This window comes from Neopelma chrysocephalum, unplaced genomic scaffold (assembly GCF_003984885.1).
Source record: "Neopelma chrysocephalum unplaced genomic scaffold, ASM398488v2 Primary Assembly neopelma1_44, whole genome shotgun sequence".
NCBI lineage: Eukaryota > Metazoa > Chordata > Aves > Passeriformes > Pipridae > Neopelma > Neopelma chrysocephalum.
The window spans coordinates 24,992,038-25,015,636 of NW_020897703.1; the positions used below are offsets into that span (position 1 = coordinate 24,992,038).

At 40.5% G+C, this 23,599-nt stretch overlaps 1 protein-coding gene across 2 annotated transcripts in view; it reads left to right on the top strand.

Moving 5' to 3' along the window:
- Positions 1 to 23,599, top strand: part of KALRN (kalirin RhoGEF kinase) — a 512,316-nt gene that overhangs the window by 303,636 nt on the left and 185,081 nt on the right. For both annotated transcript variants that reach the window (XM_027679018.1, XM_027679019.1), the window contains exons 13-14: positions 10,589 to 10,758; positions 16,590 to 16,764. In XM_027679018.1, coding sequence (XP_027534819.1) covers positions 10,589 to 10,758; positions 16,590 to 16,764 — 345 coding nt within the window. The remainder of the gene's footprint in view (positions 1 to 10,588; positions 10,759 to 16,589; positions 16,765 to 23,599) is intronic.

The following is a 23,599-nucleotide window of genomic DNA, read 5'->3' on the forward strand; positions in this document are numbered from 1 at the left end:
AAGTTATAAATTATTATCAGTGGCATAAATGCATTCAACAGTCTTGTACCTGAATAATTTCTCTCAGGATTAAGTGTGATTGAATTCAGGTTTTACTTCAGATCTGAATCAATTATTGGGAGGATTGTCAGATCTTACACTTTTATCACAAATCTCATGATAGTTGATGTTTTTTTGTGAGCTTTCAGCTGCTAGGATCAAATGATGATACAGGGTTCTTGGCTGGCATTTGATTTTGTTTAAAAGAAAATAGTTTCTGAGCCTCTTGGAGAAGAGGTTGCAGATGTGATGAAATCACACCCTGAAGACTCAAAAACCTCAAGGCAAATAATAAAAACATCTTGTAATTCATTGTCTGAATCTTAATAATTTAGTGTCTCGCAATTTTATACTTAAGATTCTGAAGTGTACTTTACAATTCCAAGTATTAGAATGTAGACAGGAAAGAACACTGTCACCATTTCCATATCATTAAAAACTTTTAAAATACTCTTGCTTAATTAAATGATGATTTAGGTTTGTTGTGTTACTTATTGTATTGGCTGATAATGCAGTTGCTAATTTAGGAACAAGAAGGAACTTCACTGAATTTGGATCCTTCTACAGCATATTGGTCTTAACTGAACTACAAAGCAGTTCTGCAATTGTTTCGTAGCTCTTTGGGGCATGAAGAGCATGTTCTACCACTTCTAGGCTTCTCGTTTCTCTGTGGGCTTCAGATTCCACTTCTGTGTTGAGTCCAGCAGGAAAAAGCCAGAGAGGCAGAGTAGTGTGGTTTCAAGTCATGTGCCCTGTGCTTTGTTGGCCCTCAGTGGGTGAGAAGAGCAGTAGGATGAGGTGCTCAGGGCTTCCAGCTACATGTGGAGCCTGCCAGGTCTACCTGGTCCACAGAACAGGAGGATGAGTATGCTCAGAAAATATTTTATGTTGAGAACAATGAACTGCCAGACTCTTAACAGGTTCTTACTGAACATGTGCAAACTGGAACTTGGCAGAGGTCTTTTGAGTGACCAAATTTGGGAAAATTTTCTCAGGGATGACATAATGTATATTCTTGACATTAAAGCTAAACCCTGCAAAATTTCAAACCCTTGCTTAAAAGCATGGAGGGTCTGGAGCATCTCATTTGAGCAGAAATAAGACTCCTAACACAGGCAAAATAACTTCTTTTTCCTCTTCCTCTCATTCTGGACCTTTTACCTCAAAATCCATCAAGTTCAACCTTAGGCAGATACCTGGTATGGAAAGTTTCACTCCGAACAGGTTATCTGATAAGACCATGAGAAACTGAAAGCAAAGTCCTGGACCATTAAGTGTCAGACAGCTTCCTATACTATAACCTAAATTATTTGTGGTCAGCAGGTCACCTTGGTCACCCCACGGAGATCAGTGGGGTTACTCAAGTGAGTAATGGAGTGGGTCTGCCCTGTCAGTCAGGAACAGTAACAGCGTTTTATTGCAGGCACTGCTAACTTTATTTTACTTGATAACCAAGACCTGTGAAATTAAATTCTCTCTGCTTCAGTTGAATATTGTGATTAGGAGATTATTTCGGTGTAGATCACTAATTTTGACAGGGCTTGTTCCTCACTTTGAGGCAGAGTTGCTGGGAAGCAGGGAGCAGAAAGCTCATGGGGCTAAGGTCGGCTGCTGTTGACTCTCCTCAGAAGAGTTGACAGAATGTGTCGAAGTTAATCATGGAGCAAACATGACAGTGGTTCTGGGATATATAGTGTAATCCTGTCATTCACTGTAAATTGACCCAGGATTCAAAGTTAATGTTACTGTTGTTTGACTTTTACTGCTAATATTGACTTTGTTTTCAAAGCAATCGCCCATTCCATAATAGAGATTTGTGGTGCAGGGCATACTCAGTTTAGCAACTCCACTTCCTGGCAGCTTCTGGAAGTTCTGGAAAAGTCTTGTTCTCTGAACATGTCTACCACAAAGTATTTGTCTTACACACTTACACACTACTCCTGTCCTGAACAGCGCTTTTGTTCCTATTCTTGTATTATGTCCAGTTTTAAAAAACAAGGAAAAGATGAAAAATTGAAATGACCCAAACTGTCTCTGTGCACATAAAATAATCACTGAGTGGCCATTTCACATCCCAGCACTTTGCAGTGTTAGAATGAAGCACTATGTGCCTTATTCAAAAGCTAGAAATTTTGTCCTTCATTGGCATAACATTACAGTAACATGCAAACTCAAACTTTGAAAGTATCTCTCACTGCAGGGCTGTGAACCCTCAAATCTTAGACTTATGCCTCTTGTAAGCATGAACATTATTTTTTTCTGGGAGCTAAATCTGTGTAGTTTGATTAGGAGAGTATTATAAGCATAGAAATCACAAGACAAGAGGATGAAAAAAATCCCAAATGCTTTTATAAAGGATTGAGTGCACCCTATGTAAGTTCACAGACCACCAAGTTGAGTGGGAGTGTTGATCTGCTGGAGGAAGGCTCTGCAGAGGGATCTGGAGAGACTGAATTGGTGGGCTTAGGCCAGTTGTGTAAGGTTCAATAAATCAAAGTGCCAGGTCCTGCACTTGGGTCACAACAACTTCATGGAGTGCTACAGGGTGGGGCTGGAAAGTTTCCTCATGGACAAGGACCTGGGGGTGCTGGCTGACTGTGGCTGAACATGAGTCAGAGTGTGCCCAGGTGGCTAAGAAGGCCAATGGCACCCTGGCCTGGATCAGCAATAGTGTGGCCACAGGACCAGGGCAGTGACCATCCCCTGTACTTGTCTCTGAGGAAGCCACACCTTGAGTGCTGTGTCCAGTTCTGGGTCCTTCACTTCAAAAAGGTCACTGAGGTTCTGGAGTGTGTCCCACGAAGGATAATGAAGGACAATTGGTGAAGGGTCTGGAGCACAAGTCTTATGTGCAGCAGCTGAGGGAACTGGAGGTGTTTAGTCTGGAGAAAAGGAGGCTCAGGGGGGACCTTATTGCTCTCTACGACTCCCTGAGGTGGCAGTGAGATGGGGGTCGGTCTCTGCTCCCAGGTAACAAGTGACAGGACGAGAGGAAACGGCCTCAAGTTGTGCCAGCGGAGATTTAGTTTGGGTATTAGGAAATTCTTTTTCACAGAAGGGGTTGTCAATCATTGAAACAGGATGCTCAGGGAAGTGGTGGAGTCACTAACCCTAGAAGTGTTCAAAAAATATTTGGATACGGAATGTAAGGGTATGGTTTAGTGGTGAACACAGTGGTGATGGTAGGTGGATGGTTGGACTTAATGATCTTAAAGGTCTATTCTATCCTTAATGATTCTGTGATTCTAAGTAACTGCTGGGTGTTTTGGTTGGTTGGTTTTCATTTTGTTTTGTTTTGGTTTTTAAGTGCTCAGTTCCTAAACATTTTAATATTCCCATCAGAGGTGGATTTGCAGGCAGAAAGCAGAGGTAGAATTCAACTGCCAGAGCTGCACTTACAGGTTTCGTATGTGCCATCCCTTGCCTGTCTGGCAGATCCCTTGGAGAAGACAGATAGGTTGTCAGCTTACTGTTATCATTCTGATAACTGTGGCTATGAAAAGTGTTATTTTTTGTGTGAGATATGTAAAGCAGCAAAATAAAAGCAAATCTCTCTCCAGCTCCAGAGGGTAGACTGTGGCTTTGACCAAAATGCAAACATTCATAATGACCACTAGTCATTAACTTTGGTGGTTTTTTTCCAGAGTTAAATCTTGTCTGTAAAGCTACCAGCGACCTGGGACTGAGGAAGCAGGACAGCTGGGGTGGTGCAGGGTGCCCCTCTTTCCTGTCCATTTGTTGCCTAAAAGCAAGTTTTTTCATGAAGGATTAAGAAGCTGGGAATGAAAAGAGCTATGGTATCCTGGCAGCACATCCCGCTCTTGAGCCGGGGAGTTTGAAGCACAGCCAGACCACAAGTGAATAAAATTCTGCCATCTGTGATGGCAAAAAATTGTGGGACAGAATCAAAGTAATAAGAATTAAATGCTTGTAAATGCAGCCACATAAATCAAATGTCAGGAAGGCAAACCTGCTGCAGAGCAAGGGCAGGCACATGGAAGAGAAGTTTTTTCCATCTTTCTGCCATGTGCTATCCAAAGGATTCCTATAGACTGCATCTAAGTTCATAGTTTGCTATCTACATTTTTCAGGCTATTCACCAGCACTGTTGCTGAATGATGGCTCCACTCAAATATTGTCAATGGCTTTTGAGGGCCCTTGTATGTGTTTTGTGTGTTATGGAGATGGGTCTCCAGCCTGTATGCCTTGTTCTCCAGATAACAGTGGTTCATGCTGCAGCTAGAAGGGAGTTTTATGAGCATCTTTAAATAGGACATGCCAACTTTCATAAAGTACCTTTTTATTAGACATGTGACTGCCCATTGTCCCCACTGCCCGAAGCTGAGGAAGATGAGCTTCCCCCAGTTCCAGTGCGTGGGCTTTACCTCTGTGTACAAAGGCAACAGAGTGGGCAGCTGATGTCTGCAGTAATTTGTGTACTGAGTAAATCTGCATCAAAGCCATTCAGAGACACTCCTGTAACTCACTCATCATTCCAGACACGTTCTGTTGCCTTAAGTACACGTGTGTAATAGAGTTATGCAACAAGTTTAAAAGGGTGTCAGTGTAGTGGTTAAAGTCAATGGATCCAACAAGACTGTTCCCTTAAAGAAAAGCCCCACAGTTTGTTTAATCCTTAGCAAGTTTCAGAATGATTCAGAATTGTCACAAATGGTTTATTTCTGAGATTCCTAGGGCATAGTGCGCAAAGTTGCAGAAAAGGCTCAAAGCAGCAGAACGGGGTAAGACTGCAAGTGGCCAGTCACTGGAAAAAGCACAGAGGAAAGAGATGGTGCAAATTCCATTTGAGAAGTAGTGAAACAGTAAAAAAGTAATGAACCAGTGAAAAATTAAAGGAGAATGTAATAGTACCTGCATTTATTTTAGTAAATTGCTGATTTTGTAGTGTGGAAAGCTTCTCCAGCACCAAATTGTACTATATTACACTGGTGTAAATCTGAGTAAATCTTTGATATAGGAAGAACTTTTCTAAGCCTATTATCAGAATGATCAAGTGGAGAATTTTCTTGGTACAGTTGCTGAAGTTAATTACATCCAGATTCATAATTACAAGTAACATATTAAAATTACAGTAGAAGAGGAACATGTTTTTACAATTTATGATGGTAGTAGAAGAAGCACAGAACATGTACATCTGATTCTTCAGTTATAAGCCAATTTTCCCTCCTAGAGCAAACAGTCCCTGAATTACATTTACATGACCTTGGGCTGGGGATCTACACATTCCCTGATGTAAGCCTAGCTACCCAAATCATGTTACCCTTGAGAGGAGATTATTTTGTGCTATATCAGTGTGGTCCATGCAGGTCTTGGAAAAAGCATCAGATGTTTAGGCAGTGCAAATCCTTTTGCCACAGGCAAGGTTACTAATTAAAAAGCATCAGCATACAGAAGCACCAGATGCAGCCCAACCAAGGATGAATGTCAAGAAATTGGCCAGGAAAAAGGAAAAAGCAAGAAAGAGGTTAGGAAGAGATCAGATGGGTTTTTTTTTCACAGAATGTTCCCTTTCTTTCCACTCGTCATCTCTTCCCAACCAGTTTGGTGGTATCTGATGTTACTTCTCGCAGCAGGGAGTCTCATCAGTTGTGTCTTACCATGGAAGTCACGTATTGTGGCATTTCATGTGTAGTGTCTGATCACATCCCATCCTGTCACGTTTTATTATGTGTGCTGTCATTATGTGACACTTCACTGGTGGCATGTGGTCACTTTGCAGCTCATCATTACACACATCGTTTTCTGTGTTTCTGTTGACGTTTCCACAAGACCTTGAATGTGACTTTGGACAATGTTGTTGAAATACGCTTCCAATTTAAAACAACCACCAGTTCTTTCAACTGAAACAGGACTGGATGCATTCTAAGTGTGAATAAACATCACCTGATGTAGGTTAATTGTAATTGTGCTGGAAAGTTTTAGCATCTCCACCATGTTGGTTTGGGGAAATCAAAGTAGAACAGGCAATTTAGTAAAGGTTGTGCAGTGAAACCAGGTGCAAAACAGTACTTGAACAGGTGCTTAAACATAAGCACAGACTGAAGTCCTGCCATAAATTACTCTGAGCTTGGGGTCTATGTGACTTCCTAATGCATATTATGAAAAGCTAAATGTCACTACTCAGAATAGGTTTGTGTAAGCCTGTCGTAGTAGCAGAGTCAAATAGGGTTGATGGACAACTCTCTGTGGAGCAATTCTGTTTGTGGTTTGGTTGGGTTTTTTTTCCTCAGCCTGCCCTTGTTGCAATTCATGGAGTAGCGCCGGGGTCCCTGTATTTCACTAAATTCTTCTGCATTCTGCTCTAGTCTTCATTGCTGTGATGAATGTTCACTTGCTGAGTTGTCATGAGCACCTTTGTGGGGCCTGTCCTACAATACATGATGCTTCTCTAACATAGTGAAGGGGTAGCATATATACCCTGAAAAGTTGCTTCTTTCCATTAACATCCTTGTTTGGAATGACTGGCAAAAAATGTTGGACAATGGTAATTTTCATGGATTGAACTGTCTGGTTCTTTGATTTGCAATGGTCTCATTACTCAGTGTTTTTAAACTGCTTTTGAGGGGAGTACAACTCATCTCTGACACTTACAAATGGCATATAAACATTGGGTGTTTAATAATTATTCCAATCATGCAGGCAACATTTTCTTAGCAATCCCTTTAGGTTTTAGGTTTTGTTTAAAGTAGTCCCTTACTCTAAGTCAGAAGCATTAATTTCTAAGTAACAGGCACAGATGTCCTTCAAACCTACAGTAAGTGGTCTCATTAAGTAATTGAGTAAAATGAAGGGTATTGCATCAGCTAAAATAGCTGGGAATAAAGAGCTGTATTGTCTCTTAGATGGAGGGAAGCCGCCTGTGTTTTATATCCAAGAAAGATGCAGAGGTTGTTACAATGCATGAGAGGTACCAGATGCTCCCCCAAAAGAAAGAGGGGGTGTCATTCTTCTTTTCCACTGTTCTAGGAGTCAATTATCTAGGAGATAATTAATTTTCTTGTTTAAAGCCATGTTACCTTAATAAATAAAGCCTCGATTCTGGAGCCTCTGTGGACCTTCAGCATGAACTTTTTAGGGTGAGGTATTTGCCTGAGACTTTTGTGTAGCTGATAATTATAACATTTTTGCATGTGGTTTGCATCAGTCAGATTTGTGGTTGAATCTCTCTGATAGACATAGTTCAGGTTTTACCACTAATGCATTAGTATCTCCATATCCAATTAATCATACCAAAGCCCAGATGAATCAAAGGAAGCACAAAAAATTATTTTTCTGTTTCTTCTTTATTGTTTTCTGGGATTCTGTATTTTTGGTTTAGTACATGTTAAATAATGCAATGCAGAATTTTTCTTCTTTTCTCGACATATGTGTCACTGGAAAACTTAGTAAAAGTTATCACAGGCGTATGTGGAAATATTGCCTTAATATTTGAAATGTCTGCATGTATCTACATATGCCCCCTGCACGGGATCAAGTTTGGAGTATGTAGGTGAATGGGACAGGTGCTCACAAATTTTGCTTGTACTAAGAATAAAAGAAGTCATTTTCTGCACATATGAAATAAAAGTTGTGCTGTGTAATGTGTCAGATTTCAATGAAAAATTGAAACAGTTCACTCAGTCTAGACTATCTAGCTGCTTAGAGTAGGTCACAGCATGAATTGGAAATGCACAAGGTGTCTAGTGATTTGGGGCTTTAATAGCCAGGATTTTTTTAAAGTGGTTGAATAGCTGCAGTGGAAGGAAGCATCAAGTACTAATAGAGAGTGATTTTCCTGAGCAGTGACAACCAGAATGTGATTTCTGTTTCATGATTAACAACCTTTCTAACTCTGATGTTGCAGTGACAGTGGAGTTCATCTTTACATTGCTGTGGCATTCAAAAGTGGGGCTTGGTAGCAACTTATTGCAGGTGCTGTTAGTTGTAGCACATAACCTGGGAGATTTTTGAATCAGGTTCCTATTGTGAATTGTTCCTGAAAGATCTTCCTAATCTTATTGACTGATTCTTTGTATTAGGGTTTCCCAGGGATTGGTGGGGTCTAGAGGATTAAAGGCCTCTGAGTCAAGGATGACCTAGATTCTGATAGATTTTATTATGCAAATCCTCACAGTCAGAGGTCATTAATGGAAACATCTGAAGCTAATATGAGTTAATGTATTTGAGTGCTCTCAGAAAATAATGAGTGTTTTGGTTCCAGGTGAGTACAATAGAGTTTAAGTATTTTAAAACTGTTTTGATTTAGAAGTGTGCTCAGAAAGTGATTTAGGATCTTAAATGTCAAAATCCTTTTGGCTGCTGGTAAAAGTTGGGTTCTGAAGACGCTTTTGAAAACAGGATTTTCCTCTGAAAATTAGGGAATTGGAAACTTTCTACTCTGCCCTTTCTAATGATGATTTCAAGAGGTTCCTAACATTGAAGCAAGTTCTTGATTTCACTGTCATTTTTGTAAAGGAGCGGTTTTTGTTATCTTAAATGAAAAAACGAGATATGACAAAGAACAGGAAGAAATTAAAAAACTGGTGGCTTTCCCACCTCGAAACAGGATGATGATTTAAACACATAGCCATTTTTCCCTTCTGTATTTACAATGTGCTCTATTACTTGAAGATATGCTAAGCAGAAAAAGGAGTATTCCTGAACAACCTGGTCCTTGTCTGTTATAGTCCAGCTGTCCCTACTGCTTGAGCGGCTGTAGGGATTGGATCAAGACCAGAAAGATTCCGAGTGTAATTCATATAAAGGCATTAATGCATTTTCCTTTATGGTGGCTTCTCAAAGTTCAGGACATGAATCTAAGGCCACAAATGAAAAAAACTCTTTATTTGGCTCTTTAAATGTGTTTTTGTTCTTTCATTTATTTCACAAGCCTGACTACTTACTTATATTTGATTCTTCTATACTATGGCTTTTTCCTGAGAATGTGAAAATATGTAAATACCCTGAGCAAATCCATTCCATTGCAGGCCAGTAGTAGGGCAGTCCATTATATTTATGCTACTTATGAATAAACAGAGGCGTTTACCCAAAATATTCAAAGCTGACTCTGAAAATCTAAAAAGCCTTCAAATTAAGCATATGTTTTAAAAATTGTTTTTATAAGTCTGTCAAGCAAGGAGTCAGTAACAGAGGTGGGGACAGAGCACAAGGTGTTGGGCTCTCTCTTTTCTGGTATCATGAGCAATGCTGGGACAGGTTCTGATTTTGATTATTTTGGTTTAGGTCAGCATGATATCCTTGAAGTCCTTAGTGTGTGTACAGTGTAGCATTTGGTGACTGGCCTTAGGTGTAGACCCTGGGCTGTGAGAAGCTTTGCCAGCTGGAGCCTTAGGTGTCCCTGTCCTCCTCTTGTTTATGTGGACGTGCAGAATTCACAGTCTAAGAAATGCTGTAGGATGAGGATCCAGAGCAACATGTTTTGAACACAAATGGTTTTACCAGCTCTTTGCCACCCACACACGTCTGTCGTCCCCTCCATGTGCACCCCTAGGTCTCTCTGAGACCAACTGTTCTGCAGCTCCCTGGAATGGCAGGCAAAGCTGCCGCCAGCACCCTGTCCCTTGACATTTCCCAGTGCACCGGCGCAACGTGTTGGTTCTCTGCTACCTCGCAGCATATACCAGCAAAATGTGGGTTAATGGGGCAAGCATGGCACAGAAAACAGTCTCTCTGGTGGAGTCATTAGGATTTGCTGGCAGGCTGCCAGCTCAGTAGGTGGAATTTTACACTCACTTTTCAGAGCAAGCTTAAAGGGGAAACCTCCGTTCACTTTAAGCCTTTACAGCCAGTGAGAGGCTGCTGGGACATGCCTGCCCCTGTCCAGACCTCTGATGAACAGCTGGCTGGAAATTCTCATCTAAGCACTTGCAAATGATTTGTTGCTGTGATTGTGGTTTTAAAATTGGTAGTCAAGACTATTTAAAATTAATGGATCTGCATGGGGTTGATTGGTGATATTGCCGTCTCCTATGTTTGGATTTTCCCAGAGTTAAAATGCAGAGTCTGAAGTGCATTTTGAGGAGGGGGTTTAAGTGTTGGAAACAAAAAAAACCTAAGACCCCAAACCCTGGGAAGGCATGGCTGAGCAGGCACAGCTAGACTTCAGCCAGTACTGTACATACATACCAAAGATTTTAGGTCTGTTCTGCAACAGGCTTCAGCTGCATGTAAAACTAATAGCAGCTGATAGTGCTCAGCTCCTGAAAGGGTTAGGTTGTCACAGCTGTAGGAGACTGTAATTTGTTACTTGTGTAAAGAGTTAATCAGAATAATATAATTAGTTATTGTCATAGAATAAACTAAAATTCCAATTAATTTTTGAAAAAACCCTACCTCACACTGTATTTATCTTACTTTCTTGCTTTAAATGGCATCAATAACAAATGTATCTTTTTGGTTTTAGAAATTTTAGGTCAGTTTTCATGTGAAACATGCAGCCCTGTTTAATGCCTATTGATCTGGAATTAGAGAGCAAAAGGGTTAAATCTCAATCCCTCTGTGATTTATATTTCCCTCCCCTCCTTCCCAGCTGTGGACATGGATGGAAGATCTGCAGAAGGAGCTCTTAGAGGATGTCTGTGCTGACTCTGTCGATGCAGTTCAGGAGCTTATCAAGCAGTTTCAGCAGCAACAAACAGCCACCTTGGATGCTACCCTCAACGTTATTAAAGAAGGGGAAGATCTAATCCAACAGCTCAGGTAAGCATCCACCTGCAGGACAAGTGTTGAGAAATCTGATACATGCTGTGGTTTAGAGGTGCGTAAATAGGGAACTGTAAGCTAGGATTAATTGGGAGAGTTTATTAATTCTTTGCTTATTTATAATTCTTCAGATTCTTTGAGTGTTTCATTGAAACTGCAAGGAGTGATTTGTGTGGACTGATTAGAGTAGTCTGTGGATCAGCATGGGTTTTCTGTTTGACAGAGAGATTATTTATAGGCACAGTGAAGTGAATTGAAACAAATGTGTTTGAAGTGAATATTTTTAGTTGGTATTTATAGAAGATTGTTAAATGGTTGTGAGCTGAGGCATCGTGATTTATATGGTTATTCCCGATTTAGGAGAAGTGTATTCCTCTTAATAAAATACACACGTGTCTAACAGTCTTCACTATTTCATTTTGCATGCAGCACCCTTCTATTTATCTTTGTCTGTGTGCGGTTTATTCATAGTGTCGAAGAGGCTCTTATACTGCTGGTTCTACTTGCGTTATGAATTAAAACAGCTCATTTTGCCTGATTTAAAATACATGAAGAGACTAGCTCCAAGAAGTTGGGGTTTGGGCTTTTTTTTTTTTGCTTTCTCAGTCTGCAAGTATCATCACATGAATGTTTGCAGAGTAAACTTACATAGAATTTGTAATTGAGAAATCTCTCTCATTTATTCTTATGGGGGTTTACTGTGCCTTCAACTTTGTTGACAGCAATGAGTTTTCCTGCCTTTAAGGGATGTACTGAGTGTCAAACCAAGTCCAATGCATCACTTATTATTTAGATCTTTGTATTGTTACAGGTTACCCTTATTTACAAGCACAGAGTGTGCATGTTCTGTATACATAAATAATATGCAAATCTACCAGGTCTTATGCATTTTACCAGAGACTGTCCCAGAGAGTTAGATCACCCTCCTCACCCTGAGCTTTCCTAATCTGACGCCCTTACTTCGCACCTGAAAAGTTCAGAAAACCATAAGCCATGATAGGAAAAGCCTAAGATGCTCTAGAGCAGAATGATTAATGAAAGACTCTGGTGGAGTTCTGCTCTTAAGAGCCCAGTCCTTGAGCCTTCTACTACTGCATGTGCTGAGCTTTTCTCTATACTTTTTCCTGTCATTCTGGAGGCAGAGTGTTCTCCTCTGGGTCAGAAAAGAGGTCTGAGAGGGCTGCTCTAGATTTTGATTGCCTTTTGGCTCTGGACAGCCACATTGGAGAGCCCATGTAAATTCCTAGTCTTGCTGTATATGGCTTGCCTGCATCACAGTGGCAGAGTGAGGGATCTGAGCTCTGGTACTGCTTGCTGAGCTTAGAGTTGGAGAGGAAGGATCAGAAGCAGACATAGCTAGGTTCCATCCATCTTCACCTTTACTGATGAGAAAAGTAGAAAAGAAAAATGCTGGGTTTGGAAAGTGAACTGCCAGAGGAAAGGAGTTTTAGCTAAGAATGTATGGCCAGCCATAGCAGACAAGTCAAAGTTTGCCTGGTATTTTCCCTTTATGCACAGTAAGTGTTTGCAAAGTTTATGGCAATTCTATGAGATCACAAAAATGGCAGTGAGATTCTGAATTTTGGTTATTCTTCCCACCTGTTGGCATAGCATCATTTCAGTGTGAACACACATGAAGTACCTGAAAAGGACCTTATATATGCTCATCAGGTGGAGTGTGGAGTGGTTTGTGGGGTTGCAGAAAGTGTCTGTGTTCAAGCAGTCCTGGTTCTGGTTGTGGGATTGGCCTAAAGGATTTTTGCCTGCACCTGAGTCAGTAGGAAACTGGCATGTAGAGTTGGAGCATGGCCAGGGTAATACCTGGAGCTGGAAGTCAGTGGAGCATGAGAAGAGGTGAACTGCAGGATGGTGTGTGGGACTTAAGCTTTTTTCTTAATGTAAACTTAGTCAGTTCTTAGTTTCAGTCTTTGAAAAGAGACAGTGGCCTCAGCTTTGGGACTTTTGGTTTGGAATTGGTGTCATGGCCAAATATTTGCAAAATGCCAAGGCAGGTTTTGTGGCAGCTGTGTTTAACAAAGAAATGTTGGGTTTGGTGTCTAGCTTGTATTCTGGGCAATGAGCAAGGTGGAACAAGGTGAGCATATTTGTGCAAAGTGATCCCCTGCTTCTGATAAAGTCAAGACCAGACACAGAGAGAACGCTGTCTGGAGGACAAAACACACAAAGGTTTGCAGTACAGAACTGTCAAGATGATCTTATTGAAGTGTTGGTTTTGAGCACTCTGACTAACTGCAAAGCCTGTAATGGGATCCTGGACTCTCTTTCAAATAGTGAAGCAGAACTGTGTGGAAAAAACCATGAAGCCGCCTCTGCGTGTGCCCACTCCAACAGCTTTTGTGGCTGCTGGTGACAGTAAAGAAGACACCGATAAAGGAAAAAAAGGAAAAAAACTAAAATTGCTGCAATCTTTCCTTAACACAAGATTGCATTTCACAGTGTGGATCACCTTGTACCTGCCGTGAAGAATAGCTGAAGATTGCAAATGCTACAACAATGAAGGGAATGAAATACATCGCTCTTATCAAGCATGTCATAACACAGGTTAAAAGCAATAAAATTACTAGAGCTTTGGAAAGTTTTACATTTCTTATCCTCATCTTTAAGAAAATAGATATTGATTTAGAGAAGATCATTTGTGTAATGGCAGTCTGTGTCTCCTCCAGAGGGGTGAAGAAAAGCTCGGCTGCCTGAGCTAAATATGATGCCTGGGACTGTTCTTCATACAAGGTCTTCAGGGCCACTGTGAGTTCAGAGGTCAGAGATCCTACCTGTCAGGAATAAAACAGGCCTGGCTACCAACTCTGTACCTGTCATGGTTAACATTGGAAACTTTTTTTCCATTCTGCCCCATCAGTGTTTTACTGAGGTGATCATCGTTCTCAGCAGCCAAGGCAAAGAAAATGTTTTGAACTGCCATTCTAGGGGCGCTGCTGGGGGCAATATTTCTGCTCATCTGTGAAAGGCAAAACAATAACTTGCTTCAGTGAGGTGTGAAAGAGCAGGAATGTTAGAGGCTGAAAAAAAAGCCACTGAAGAGTTGTGTATTTTGCCTTTTTTACAGTAGTTCAGCTTTTGATAATGGGTATGTGTCACTGAGCTTTCTCCCAGTTAAAGCACTGAAAGTGGTTATAGGAGCACAGTGTTCATTTTGAACAAACTCAGCAGCAATGTCCAGAGTTCAATCTTATGTTCCCCGAAGTTTATTTTCATATCTTTTCTTCCCAATAATTTCCTTGAATTTTATAACCTTTCAAAGATTAGTAAGGATCTTATATCAATTCTCTCCCAGAATTTCTCACCAGAAAGAGCAAGAAATATTTTGGTAGAAGCATTCCAATCTCAGTAATGTTTTTTTTCTGAAGGGAGATCTTTCTCAAACCAAACTAGCCAGGGATTGTCAACACCTTATCTGACAGGACTGTTAAAAAAATACGGCATTAATACTCTTAAACTTTTGTATTGCATCAGTCACTGAAATGCAAGGGTGGCTTGAAGAGTGAAATATTTAATGAAAAAGAATTTCTAAAACTAAGTGTGCCTCTAGATCCCATGAGAGATTATTCAACACCAGTCTTGAATAATTCATTGAGCCATTTAGGTAATATATGAATAGTAATAATCCTGCATTTGAATGAAGACATCTTTCATGTCCTTTTATAGAAGACAGGTGCTGACTGAAGGAAACAGAACTTGATTGGATGCAGCCTCAGATTAAGTTTTAGTTTCAAAATCTCACCTAATTATTTTCATCCCTTCTTTCTCTGTACAGCTCTAATGTAGAGGCAGAGAGAGAGATTCTGGGATCATCAAGAACTTGAAAACAGACTGACAGTGAGGCAGAAACCATAACACCTGGAGAGCAATATTAGTGTAATATTACCTTATAAGCAAGGGAAATTGGTAGTACTTACTTCAGAATAATGCTGGAGCATCTGAAGTTCAGTGAATCAAACATCAAGTAGTTGAGGAAAAAGAGGCAAAACACATCCGAAGAGCTAACTACTGTGCAGTTAATAGCATTCTGTATTTTTAGTTTTACTCTTAGACCTCAGATGTTCAGGCAAATGCTTGCTCTTTTCCTCTAAGGCACACTGAAAACAGAATAATGGGTGTGTTTTGTTGCCTTGGAATCTCAAAGGTGTGTTTTAAACATAGTTAAATGACTCTGTGTCAGTGCCTTGTTCAACTTAAAGCACTTTTAAAAGATTATACTTGTTTTTTTCTCAATTATGCTCAATGGGTTAAATTAAGTTGATTGTATGTTGTTTTGATCTGACCCTACGTGACAATAATTTGCAAAGAGCAAAGCATGAGCATTTCAGTCAAGTTCTGTAGAAAACTACAGAACTATAAATGGCTTGCTTTATGTTTATGGAGGGAAAATTCAACCCAGAAAAGGGGAATAAAAACCTAAAAATTGCAAGCATGCTAACAGTCTTCCATAGTGGGGAGACTCCATGAGAACCCCTCCTCAGCTGCCCAGGTTTGCTGGACAGAAGAATGGCTCCCAGTCTGATTTGGTCCCTGCAGGACAATGTGGTGACTTGGCAGCATTACCTGACATCTCACTTGTCAGCTGGGTCACTGCACATGTGGGAGTTTGTTGGTGCACTGATAGTCTGATATGTGCTGTTGGATTTGTAATTGTCCTCCCCATCTTCTCCAAGGCAGAACTGGAGATCGATAGGAAAGATGGTAAGATCTGCTTGCTTACCCACTTCATCCTATCATCCTACCAGTGTATTTGATAGGGTTTTCTGTTGTCTTGGATTAAATGTGCCAAATAATGCAGCTGCTATCACACACCTTTGAGCAGTTTGGATGGAGAAGACCATTGCATCTAAAATCTTGTTTGAGCCAAAGTACTAAAGCCAAGATTAAATTTTGGCCTCAGAGTTTCCTTTCTGGTTCTTCTGAAAATTGAGGGACCTTTTGTGGAATATTTGAGGATAGCTTTCAGCTCTTTATGTCTGCAAAGGTTATTTAACCATGAAATAGTCATTGAAAAAAATTTACTGAGGACATAACAGACTGTAGGTGAGCTTATTAACATATGTGAGAGCACAAATAGAAAAGGAACTGTCAGGACTGTCCTGTTCTTTCAGGTACAACAAACTCCCTCTTGGTCCTAGCCCACCAGTTTAAAGGGTTTGTTCCCTTCTGCTGCCTGTATATGGAAAATGTAAATGGAGCAGTATCTGACCTGTTACAGGCATGTTTCATTTCACTTACCCCAATGAAAAGACAAGTCAGTATCTCTTGGAGTGTTTGAAAGGTGTTTTCCTTCAGTGGAATTTTTTGCAGTGTATTCTACATCTATTGCTATACTACGTAATCCAAAGGAAATCAAGGTATCCATACCCCTTGGTCTAAAATGCTCATAATTCTGATTCAATTAGTCCATACCTAATAAAAAACCCGCAGAAAACTAGCTTGTAAAGTTCCAGCATCTCTGAGTTTGATGTGAGTATAGGCTGGAGCAGGTCACTCTCTAGGATTAAAGGGTATTGCCAGCCAGTCTCCTCAAGAGAGGCATTGAGATTGATGTACCATTCTCCTCCCACCCCTCCCAAGTGTGCAAGGTCACAGTGTCACGACACAAGAAAGGATGATCCTCTTGTTCAAACTTTGTGCTGAGCTCAGGAGCCACAGGATTTCAGCGAGTAGATGAGTCTTGCATACACCTTCCCTCAGCCCTTTCTGCTTGGGTGTGCTTCTCAGCAGCACACAGAATCACAAGTGTGTAGTTCTTGCTCTTTTGCCTGCCTTAAAGCTGAGCTTTAACCATCCTTTCTGCCTTGCTACAGGGACTCTGCGGTTTCCAACAATAAGACCCCACACAACAGCTCCATCAGCCACATCGAATCTGTCCTTCAGCAGCTCGACGAGGCCCAGGTACAGATGGAAGAGCTCTTCCATGAGAGGAAGATTAAACTAGACATTTTCCTTCAGCTCCGGATTTTTGAACAGTACACCATTGAGGTAAGAGCTGGCTGCGTGACCCAAGAAAGGTAGAGCTGTGGGAGAGGGAGTGCATGTAAACATGCTCTGTTGGGATACATCTGGAGCTCTTTGATTGTGCTCAGCTGTCCAGTGAGGGAGAGAGTGAGTTACAACCGCGTTTTAATTCAGCATGTTGAGCCTAAAAATATGCTTTAGGATATAGTGCTGGAATGCATTGAAATAGATTTGTGTGCATTTAACTGACTGCTGAGAATCTGCCTGCTTTGCAGAGAAGCTTCATAAGGTGCCCGTGTTATAACTCACTATTGACACGAGTCAGTCAGGGATTTGAAAGTTATGTGTCACTTCTTAGTGAGGTTCATCTCTTCAGATACAAAGAGATACATGCTTGTCTTTAAACCACAGAGTGAAAAGAACATATTATGCATAAAAGGAAGGGATATTTAAAAGGTGGGCTTCTTAAGCATTACAGTGGATTTATTTAAAAAGGAAAAAAAAATTAGAGGGGTAAGTTAAAGTACATTTTCATGTCCTTATGTAAAAAAAGGTCTTTCAGTTCTGTCTTGAAATCAAAAGCACTGGATGGAAAACTTATCAAAACATTAATAATTGAGGTATTCTTGGACTGAGAAACTTTAAAGACACTACAGCCAATCTCAGTAATTACTTGCTGTAATTCTGATAGGACATGAGGGAGCAAGAACAACATGTAAATTAACTTGTGCCCACAAAATCTATGAAAGTCTCGTGTCAGCGTTTGTGTCCTTTCTGGGTTGTGTTCTTCCTGCTGTATCCCACTGGTGCTTGCTCAGTTTATGGAGCACCTTTGTGTTTTATGATGATATATTCCTGAAGGCATTTTTTGTAAATCTGTAGGTAATCTCAAGGTGGGTACTGGTAAGTAATGGGAGCCTTAGAGTGCCTTGTTGTGTTCTGTGTTTAAGACATGGCATGATGAATTATAGTGAAATGAAAGGTTGGAAACAGATGTGTCCTGTTTCCTGAAAGGTGTCCTGTTCTGTAACTGGATGCCAGAGACAGAAATCAGTGAGGAGCTTTTTCTGTTGAGACTGCACAGTTAGGTATTGTAATAAAGTTTGTCCTACAGTGCTTGTTAATTATGTAAATTAGAATAGTTTCATTTGCCAGTTATATGCAGCCTTCTTGATACTGAGAGACAGTATCCTTTGTATGTGTGTATAAGTATAAATGTATGTATGTATTTCATGTCAGATAACATACTTGGCCATAAGAGTAGTATCTCCTATATTTTAATAGAAGATTTCAAAAATAAAGAAAAAAAAAGAAAGAAGCAGTATATGCTCCTGAAACATCCAAATGTGTCTGTAGAGAGTATATGGTGAACCCACATGAGTTATTTGTTAAGATCTCAGCCTGTTTCACTACAAATTCTAGGTCTGAACCTGGAATTATGCTCATTGAAGTAAAGACCTTAAAAAAAACAAAATTAAAATAAATCGCCGTTCTCAAATTCTGTTTCTTTGTAAATAGTCTTTCAACCAAAGATCTCACAGACAGTTACCACCCCACATGACTTTACTGATGGGGCAGCTGAAGCATCAGGAGATCATGTGACTTACACTAGTCCCCTCCATATGTGATGCCAGAATGGGAAGACTGTGTGGATACCTCTGATTTTGTTTCTGCATGAATCTTACTTCTACATATTCATAGAATGGAGTGGCTGTAATACATTAAAATATTTAAAATTGGAAATGTGCTTCAGAGTCTTCTAAAATCAGATTAGCTAGAAAGGATTTTAAAGAAAATCACCACTTGGTTGTCACTGCAGATTTGCTATTTTTTATCATATGAACATCTGAATTCCCTCTGCAAGATTAATATTATGGGGAAATCTGAGAACATGTTTCATAGAGAGTCTATGGGCAGATGATTTTATTTAGAAAGCTCCCTCTTTCTGAACGAAGTATTTTTATTTTAGAATAATTATGACAATTTATAATTGAAAACACAGTGAAAAATATATCCAGGTCAGCATCTTAAATTTTGTAAGTTCATTTAGTGCTTAAACAATAAAGGCAGTTTGATGGGTAATAAAAACCAAGGCATTTTGAAATAAAATATTAAATGAGACATGTATGCTATGCTTTTCAAGCAACAGCTGAATTGACTCAAACTGACACAGTAATGATCCTTAGAAAGTAGATTGCAGTCAGTTGCCTCAGCTTTTTAAAAAAGATTCCAAGTCAGTAGGAAACTGTTATAAGAATTAACAGAATTATCTCGTTCCACTGTGGAGAAACAAAAAGATTTTTTCATCACTATAATTAAAAAGCATGTAGTATTGCTGATGGTTGACTATTCCAAGCTGTTGAGGGGAAAAAGACAAGGAATTTTAAATCAGGAAATTAAGTGTTTTTTCTACTAAAGACAAGTAGCTTGAGCTATGAGTGGAAATGTATTTAGGTTTTAATTTTCCATAATAGCCTAGATCCTGCATAGATTAAGAATTGTGAAATAATGTGTACCAGTATGATTGATTGTCAAATGAATTTCTCCTCTTCTAGTCTGGATAAGCCCCCTTCCATCTGTCCAAAGAGCAGTGCCATATTGAACACATCCTTAATGAAAGCCCTCTACCTGCTGCAGCCGTGTTAATCTTCCCTGCACTCACACAAACTGTCTGCAAAAAGTGGGCCCTCCTGTTCCTTTCAGACTTTGTTTTATCAGGCACTGAGTTTCCAATTTTCCCCCCTCAGATCTGTGTTCTCACCCTGGGTTCTCACGTTCTTGAGTTCCAGGGAATCCCTTAAGACAAGGACCCTTCTCTGGCAACTCTGGTCAGAGGGAGACTCGCATATTTGTGGTGGAAGCCAGAAGGATGCGGCAGTGGGAGCCCATCTGCTCCCCACAGCTTTAGAGGAGGCTGTGCACTAGAGCTCAGCCTCAGAAAATAGTTACCTCCTGTGTTGTCTCATTCCATCCAGTTCTGGTACTGAACAGTTTTGATTAATCTGTTAATTTTCCCTGCTACTGTCTCTCTCCCTCTCTCTCTCTTTCTCTCTCCTTTCTAATTAACAATGCAAACTGAAAATATTAGGATTTTTAAAAGCTCACAAATGGCAGATGAGTGATTTGCCTTTTGTTTTATTTAGAAAGTGTCTGACTGTCATTTGTTCTTTGGAAACTTTCCTTCTCTGACTGTTCTCCCCAGCTATCAAAATTTGTGCCATAGATCACATAACCCTTTCCTTTGGCACTCCTTCCTAAACTCGCACTGTACCCATCTGCTTTGTAGCCCTCCTGGTTTGTGAGCTTTTCTATAATCTTCTCTTCTTGACAGAGGTTTGGAGCCCAGACAAACTTCAGGATTAATGTTTACTGCACAAGCAACACTTACTTCCATCTATAGAGGCATTATTGGACCTTTTCTTGTCCTTCAATGAAATCTGCCAGCTATTGTTGCATTTTGTCTTCAGAAAAAGTATTTTATCTTAAGAGAAGCCACCTGCCTATTTTTGTGACAGGGCAGACCAGCTGTGTTCATTTAGGACTTTTAAAGGTCTTCTAAACCTCACAGGCAGCTTTTGTGTTGTACTTGAGTCATGGCAGGTTTGGCAGATATGAGTTTGGATACAAATCCACAGGCACAAAGCATGTGCTGCCTGCTCTTTCTTGCCTTAATCTCATTATATTGACTGATATTTACACCCTGGGTTCTTGGGGTAAATTATGAAACCTAAACTATGGCAACACCTGGAATCAGACACAACAGAAACATGAGAGAGCCTGGCTGTCCCTATGGGAGGCTATTTTGCCTTAGGTTTTAACACCATGAAATGACAACTCATTCTTTATTTCGGAAACATGTCTAACTCTGATGCCTGCTATGTTTTATTCCTTAACCAAGTCACTGCATGTTTCAAGGCAAGATGGGATCATCGGGATTTTATGATTGGTCTTTCTCTATGATACAGACTTCAGCTGAGTTCATGCAGCCAGCCAGGTAACTCAGGGATTTCATGCAATGTGAATGTGGTAGCTGATCCGCTGTGAGGAAATGGGGTGTTAGGCTCAAGGGGCAATAGCTGGCAGACATCAGCAGCAGTCCACTGAGAATGTTATACATACAAAGCACAGCCTTGCTCCAGAGTTATATCCTTAGGAAGGTCTGTCAAGTATACTTTGTCCCTTGCTTCAGAAATAGTAATTTTAAGGCTTATTAACGATTACTTGAATGAGTGCTAATGTACAGTAAAATGCTGAGTAAATGCATAAGAGCCAAATGGTAAAATGCAGTGAGTTGCAACCCCTGAAAAAATTACTGTCATCCAGAGTCTTTCTGCACATTTTTTCCTTATCTTTTGTAGAGAGATGATCAAATTCACCTGTAGGCCTCTATAAAATGCTGTGACTGAAAACAGGAATGATCTCAGCCAATGCCTGTCTAGCAACAGTTGTTGGTTACCTCCAAAGAAACTTCCCTCTCCCTTTCCAAGAAGTACTCAGCTCCATCTTTTGTGTGTGTTGATTTTTCCTACAACATGTAGGGATCTGTTCAATGCTAGACAGAGCCTCTGTACTGTCTTAGAGTGACGTGGTTCCTACACCAAGACATAGTGCTGGAAGGGATTAAGGGGATTCCCACTATACAATATAAATTTGATCTTGTATGCTGTTGATTATATTTTAAAAAGCCCCATGATCACTAAAATCTTCACCTGCTGGATATCTAATTTTCCACTATTCAATCTCTTTGGCTTTATTTCATCTGCTAATTGAATTTTTCAGCTTTGATTTCTCTTGCTGGCTCTTCTGGCTGTTCACAGCCATCCCTGAGCATGAGTTTAGGAGGAAACAAGAGCCAGTTTTCACGGTAGTTTATTTCACTGTTATTTACAACTCACTTGAGTTTCCCATTACAGGTTTATAACACTAGCAGACTCTTTCAAGTGAATTAGCTGCCTACATAAGGTACAAGATGTTTTATAGCCTCCTCACTGACTTAGAGCTGACACTCAGGTGTGAGCTTCTTTGTTAAAAGTAAGTGTTAGAGAGGGTTCAAGATAGATTTGAAAGAAAGAGAATGCTGAGAAGAATTTCAGCCTGTCCTGTTCATAAGCTGGACTCCTATAATGTCTCATGCATAGTGAGCTTTTGTTTCTCTTTTCTATCTATTTCTAGTTTTCAAATTGCAGGTCACTTCATTTTAAGGAAAGGAATGCTCTAAGCTGTTCTGGGCACCCTGTCCTTTGGAGCGGAATTCCATTGTTTCTCTTGATATTTTTGGGATTCAGGAGTCAAAAGCACCAGAGCAGAATCATCACTGTGACAGTCCTTTTACACTTCAGTGGCTCAGGTCCCCACTAAGCCAGTGTGGCATCTCTGTCTGTTGTCAAAAAAGAAGGTGACAGCGTTGTCATACTGCACAGCATCAGCCAAAACCAAGGCCTGAGAAGGAGGAACGGCAAACTTTCTGCTTATGTGATCTCCAGAAGTGACAGTTTCATTTACCCTTTCCTACCTACAGCTCCACTACCATGTACCTTTGGTACTAGTCTGCTCCTAGATCCAGTTATACTGTCACATCCAGACCTCTGCTCCTTCAGCCTGCTCTGAACACCAAGGCAGAGCCAAGTGTTGTTGCCCTTGGCATTCCTGGTGCCCAGTCTCTGGTATGTGCCTAAGAGATCTGGTCTTCCCTACTCCACTATAACTCCTTTCTTTCTGCGCTCACAGACACTCCCTCTGCATCCAGGAGTTAGAATTACCTTTTTTTTTGATTCCTTCCTGGATTTTATCTTACATCTCATGTCATCCATCCTCATTCTCTGTTAATTCTGGCTGTATGGCTGCCAATTTTTTTCCTCTTGAAATGAGGTAGAAATTCCCTTATCTATACAGATCTGCACTGTGCCTGTGTGACTGTTCTTCCTGTCCTGTCTTATCTCCATGTTTTACCCACTCTTCTTGTCTTTGCTTCTCTTCCTACTTGCACCATCATTTTTCTTGCAATCTACCTCCTACATTTGCTTGTTCTTCTCAGGCATCTTTACTCCTTTTCAGATCCCTCTTGCAAGCCCACTCTCTGTGTTGATAGCTTCTGCTCCCAGGATAGAACTTTCTTCCCCTCCTCCTCATATGCCCTTCCTCAGCCCATACTTTGGAATATCAGTTCCTATGTGATTCATTTGCCATATAGCATTTATTTCCTATCACTGGATTCCTCATTTCCCCTCTCTACCTCCTTCAATTGGCAAACAAAATTTTCTGGTTGGCATTAAACAAGATGACTTTGGGTGCCAAACACTGAATTAAGGCCAAGCAAGCAGCATTCAAGGCTCAGCAGCACCATTTTCTAGAAAATCTCAGCAGCAGCATAAAAAAAATATACCTAAGGATTTAGATAGAAATTATTTGAGACATACAATTGCTTGCACAGCAGCTGCAGCAGCTCTGGCAGGCTCTTTGGCTTAATTCACAACAAAGCTGCAATGTAGGCATGAGATGCCTGGATTACTCCTGTTGTTAGTGGTTTTCACCTGTGTACCTCTTCTCTATACCTCTCACTCTGCTCCAGGGTTGAGGTGAACCTGTCTCTCTCCATTTGGTCACATTTCCTGCTGGGGTTGCAACGTGATAAATATGGGAAGCAGCAAATGCAGCAGTATTGCAGCAGTGGGAATTAGGATATATTAAGTTGCTGCTTTAGGAGGATTCCTGCCTAAAGAGAATGTGGTCTAGACTGTGGTCGCTGTGTCTGCATGAAAAGCAGACCTGGCTGACATAGTCTGTATATCCATTATAGGTCTGTGATAGTAACATGGAGCTAACACAAACCCCATATTTGCTCACCTGCTTCCTCCATTTC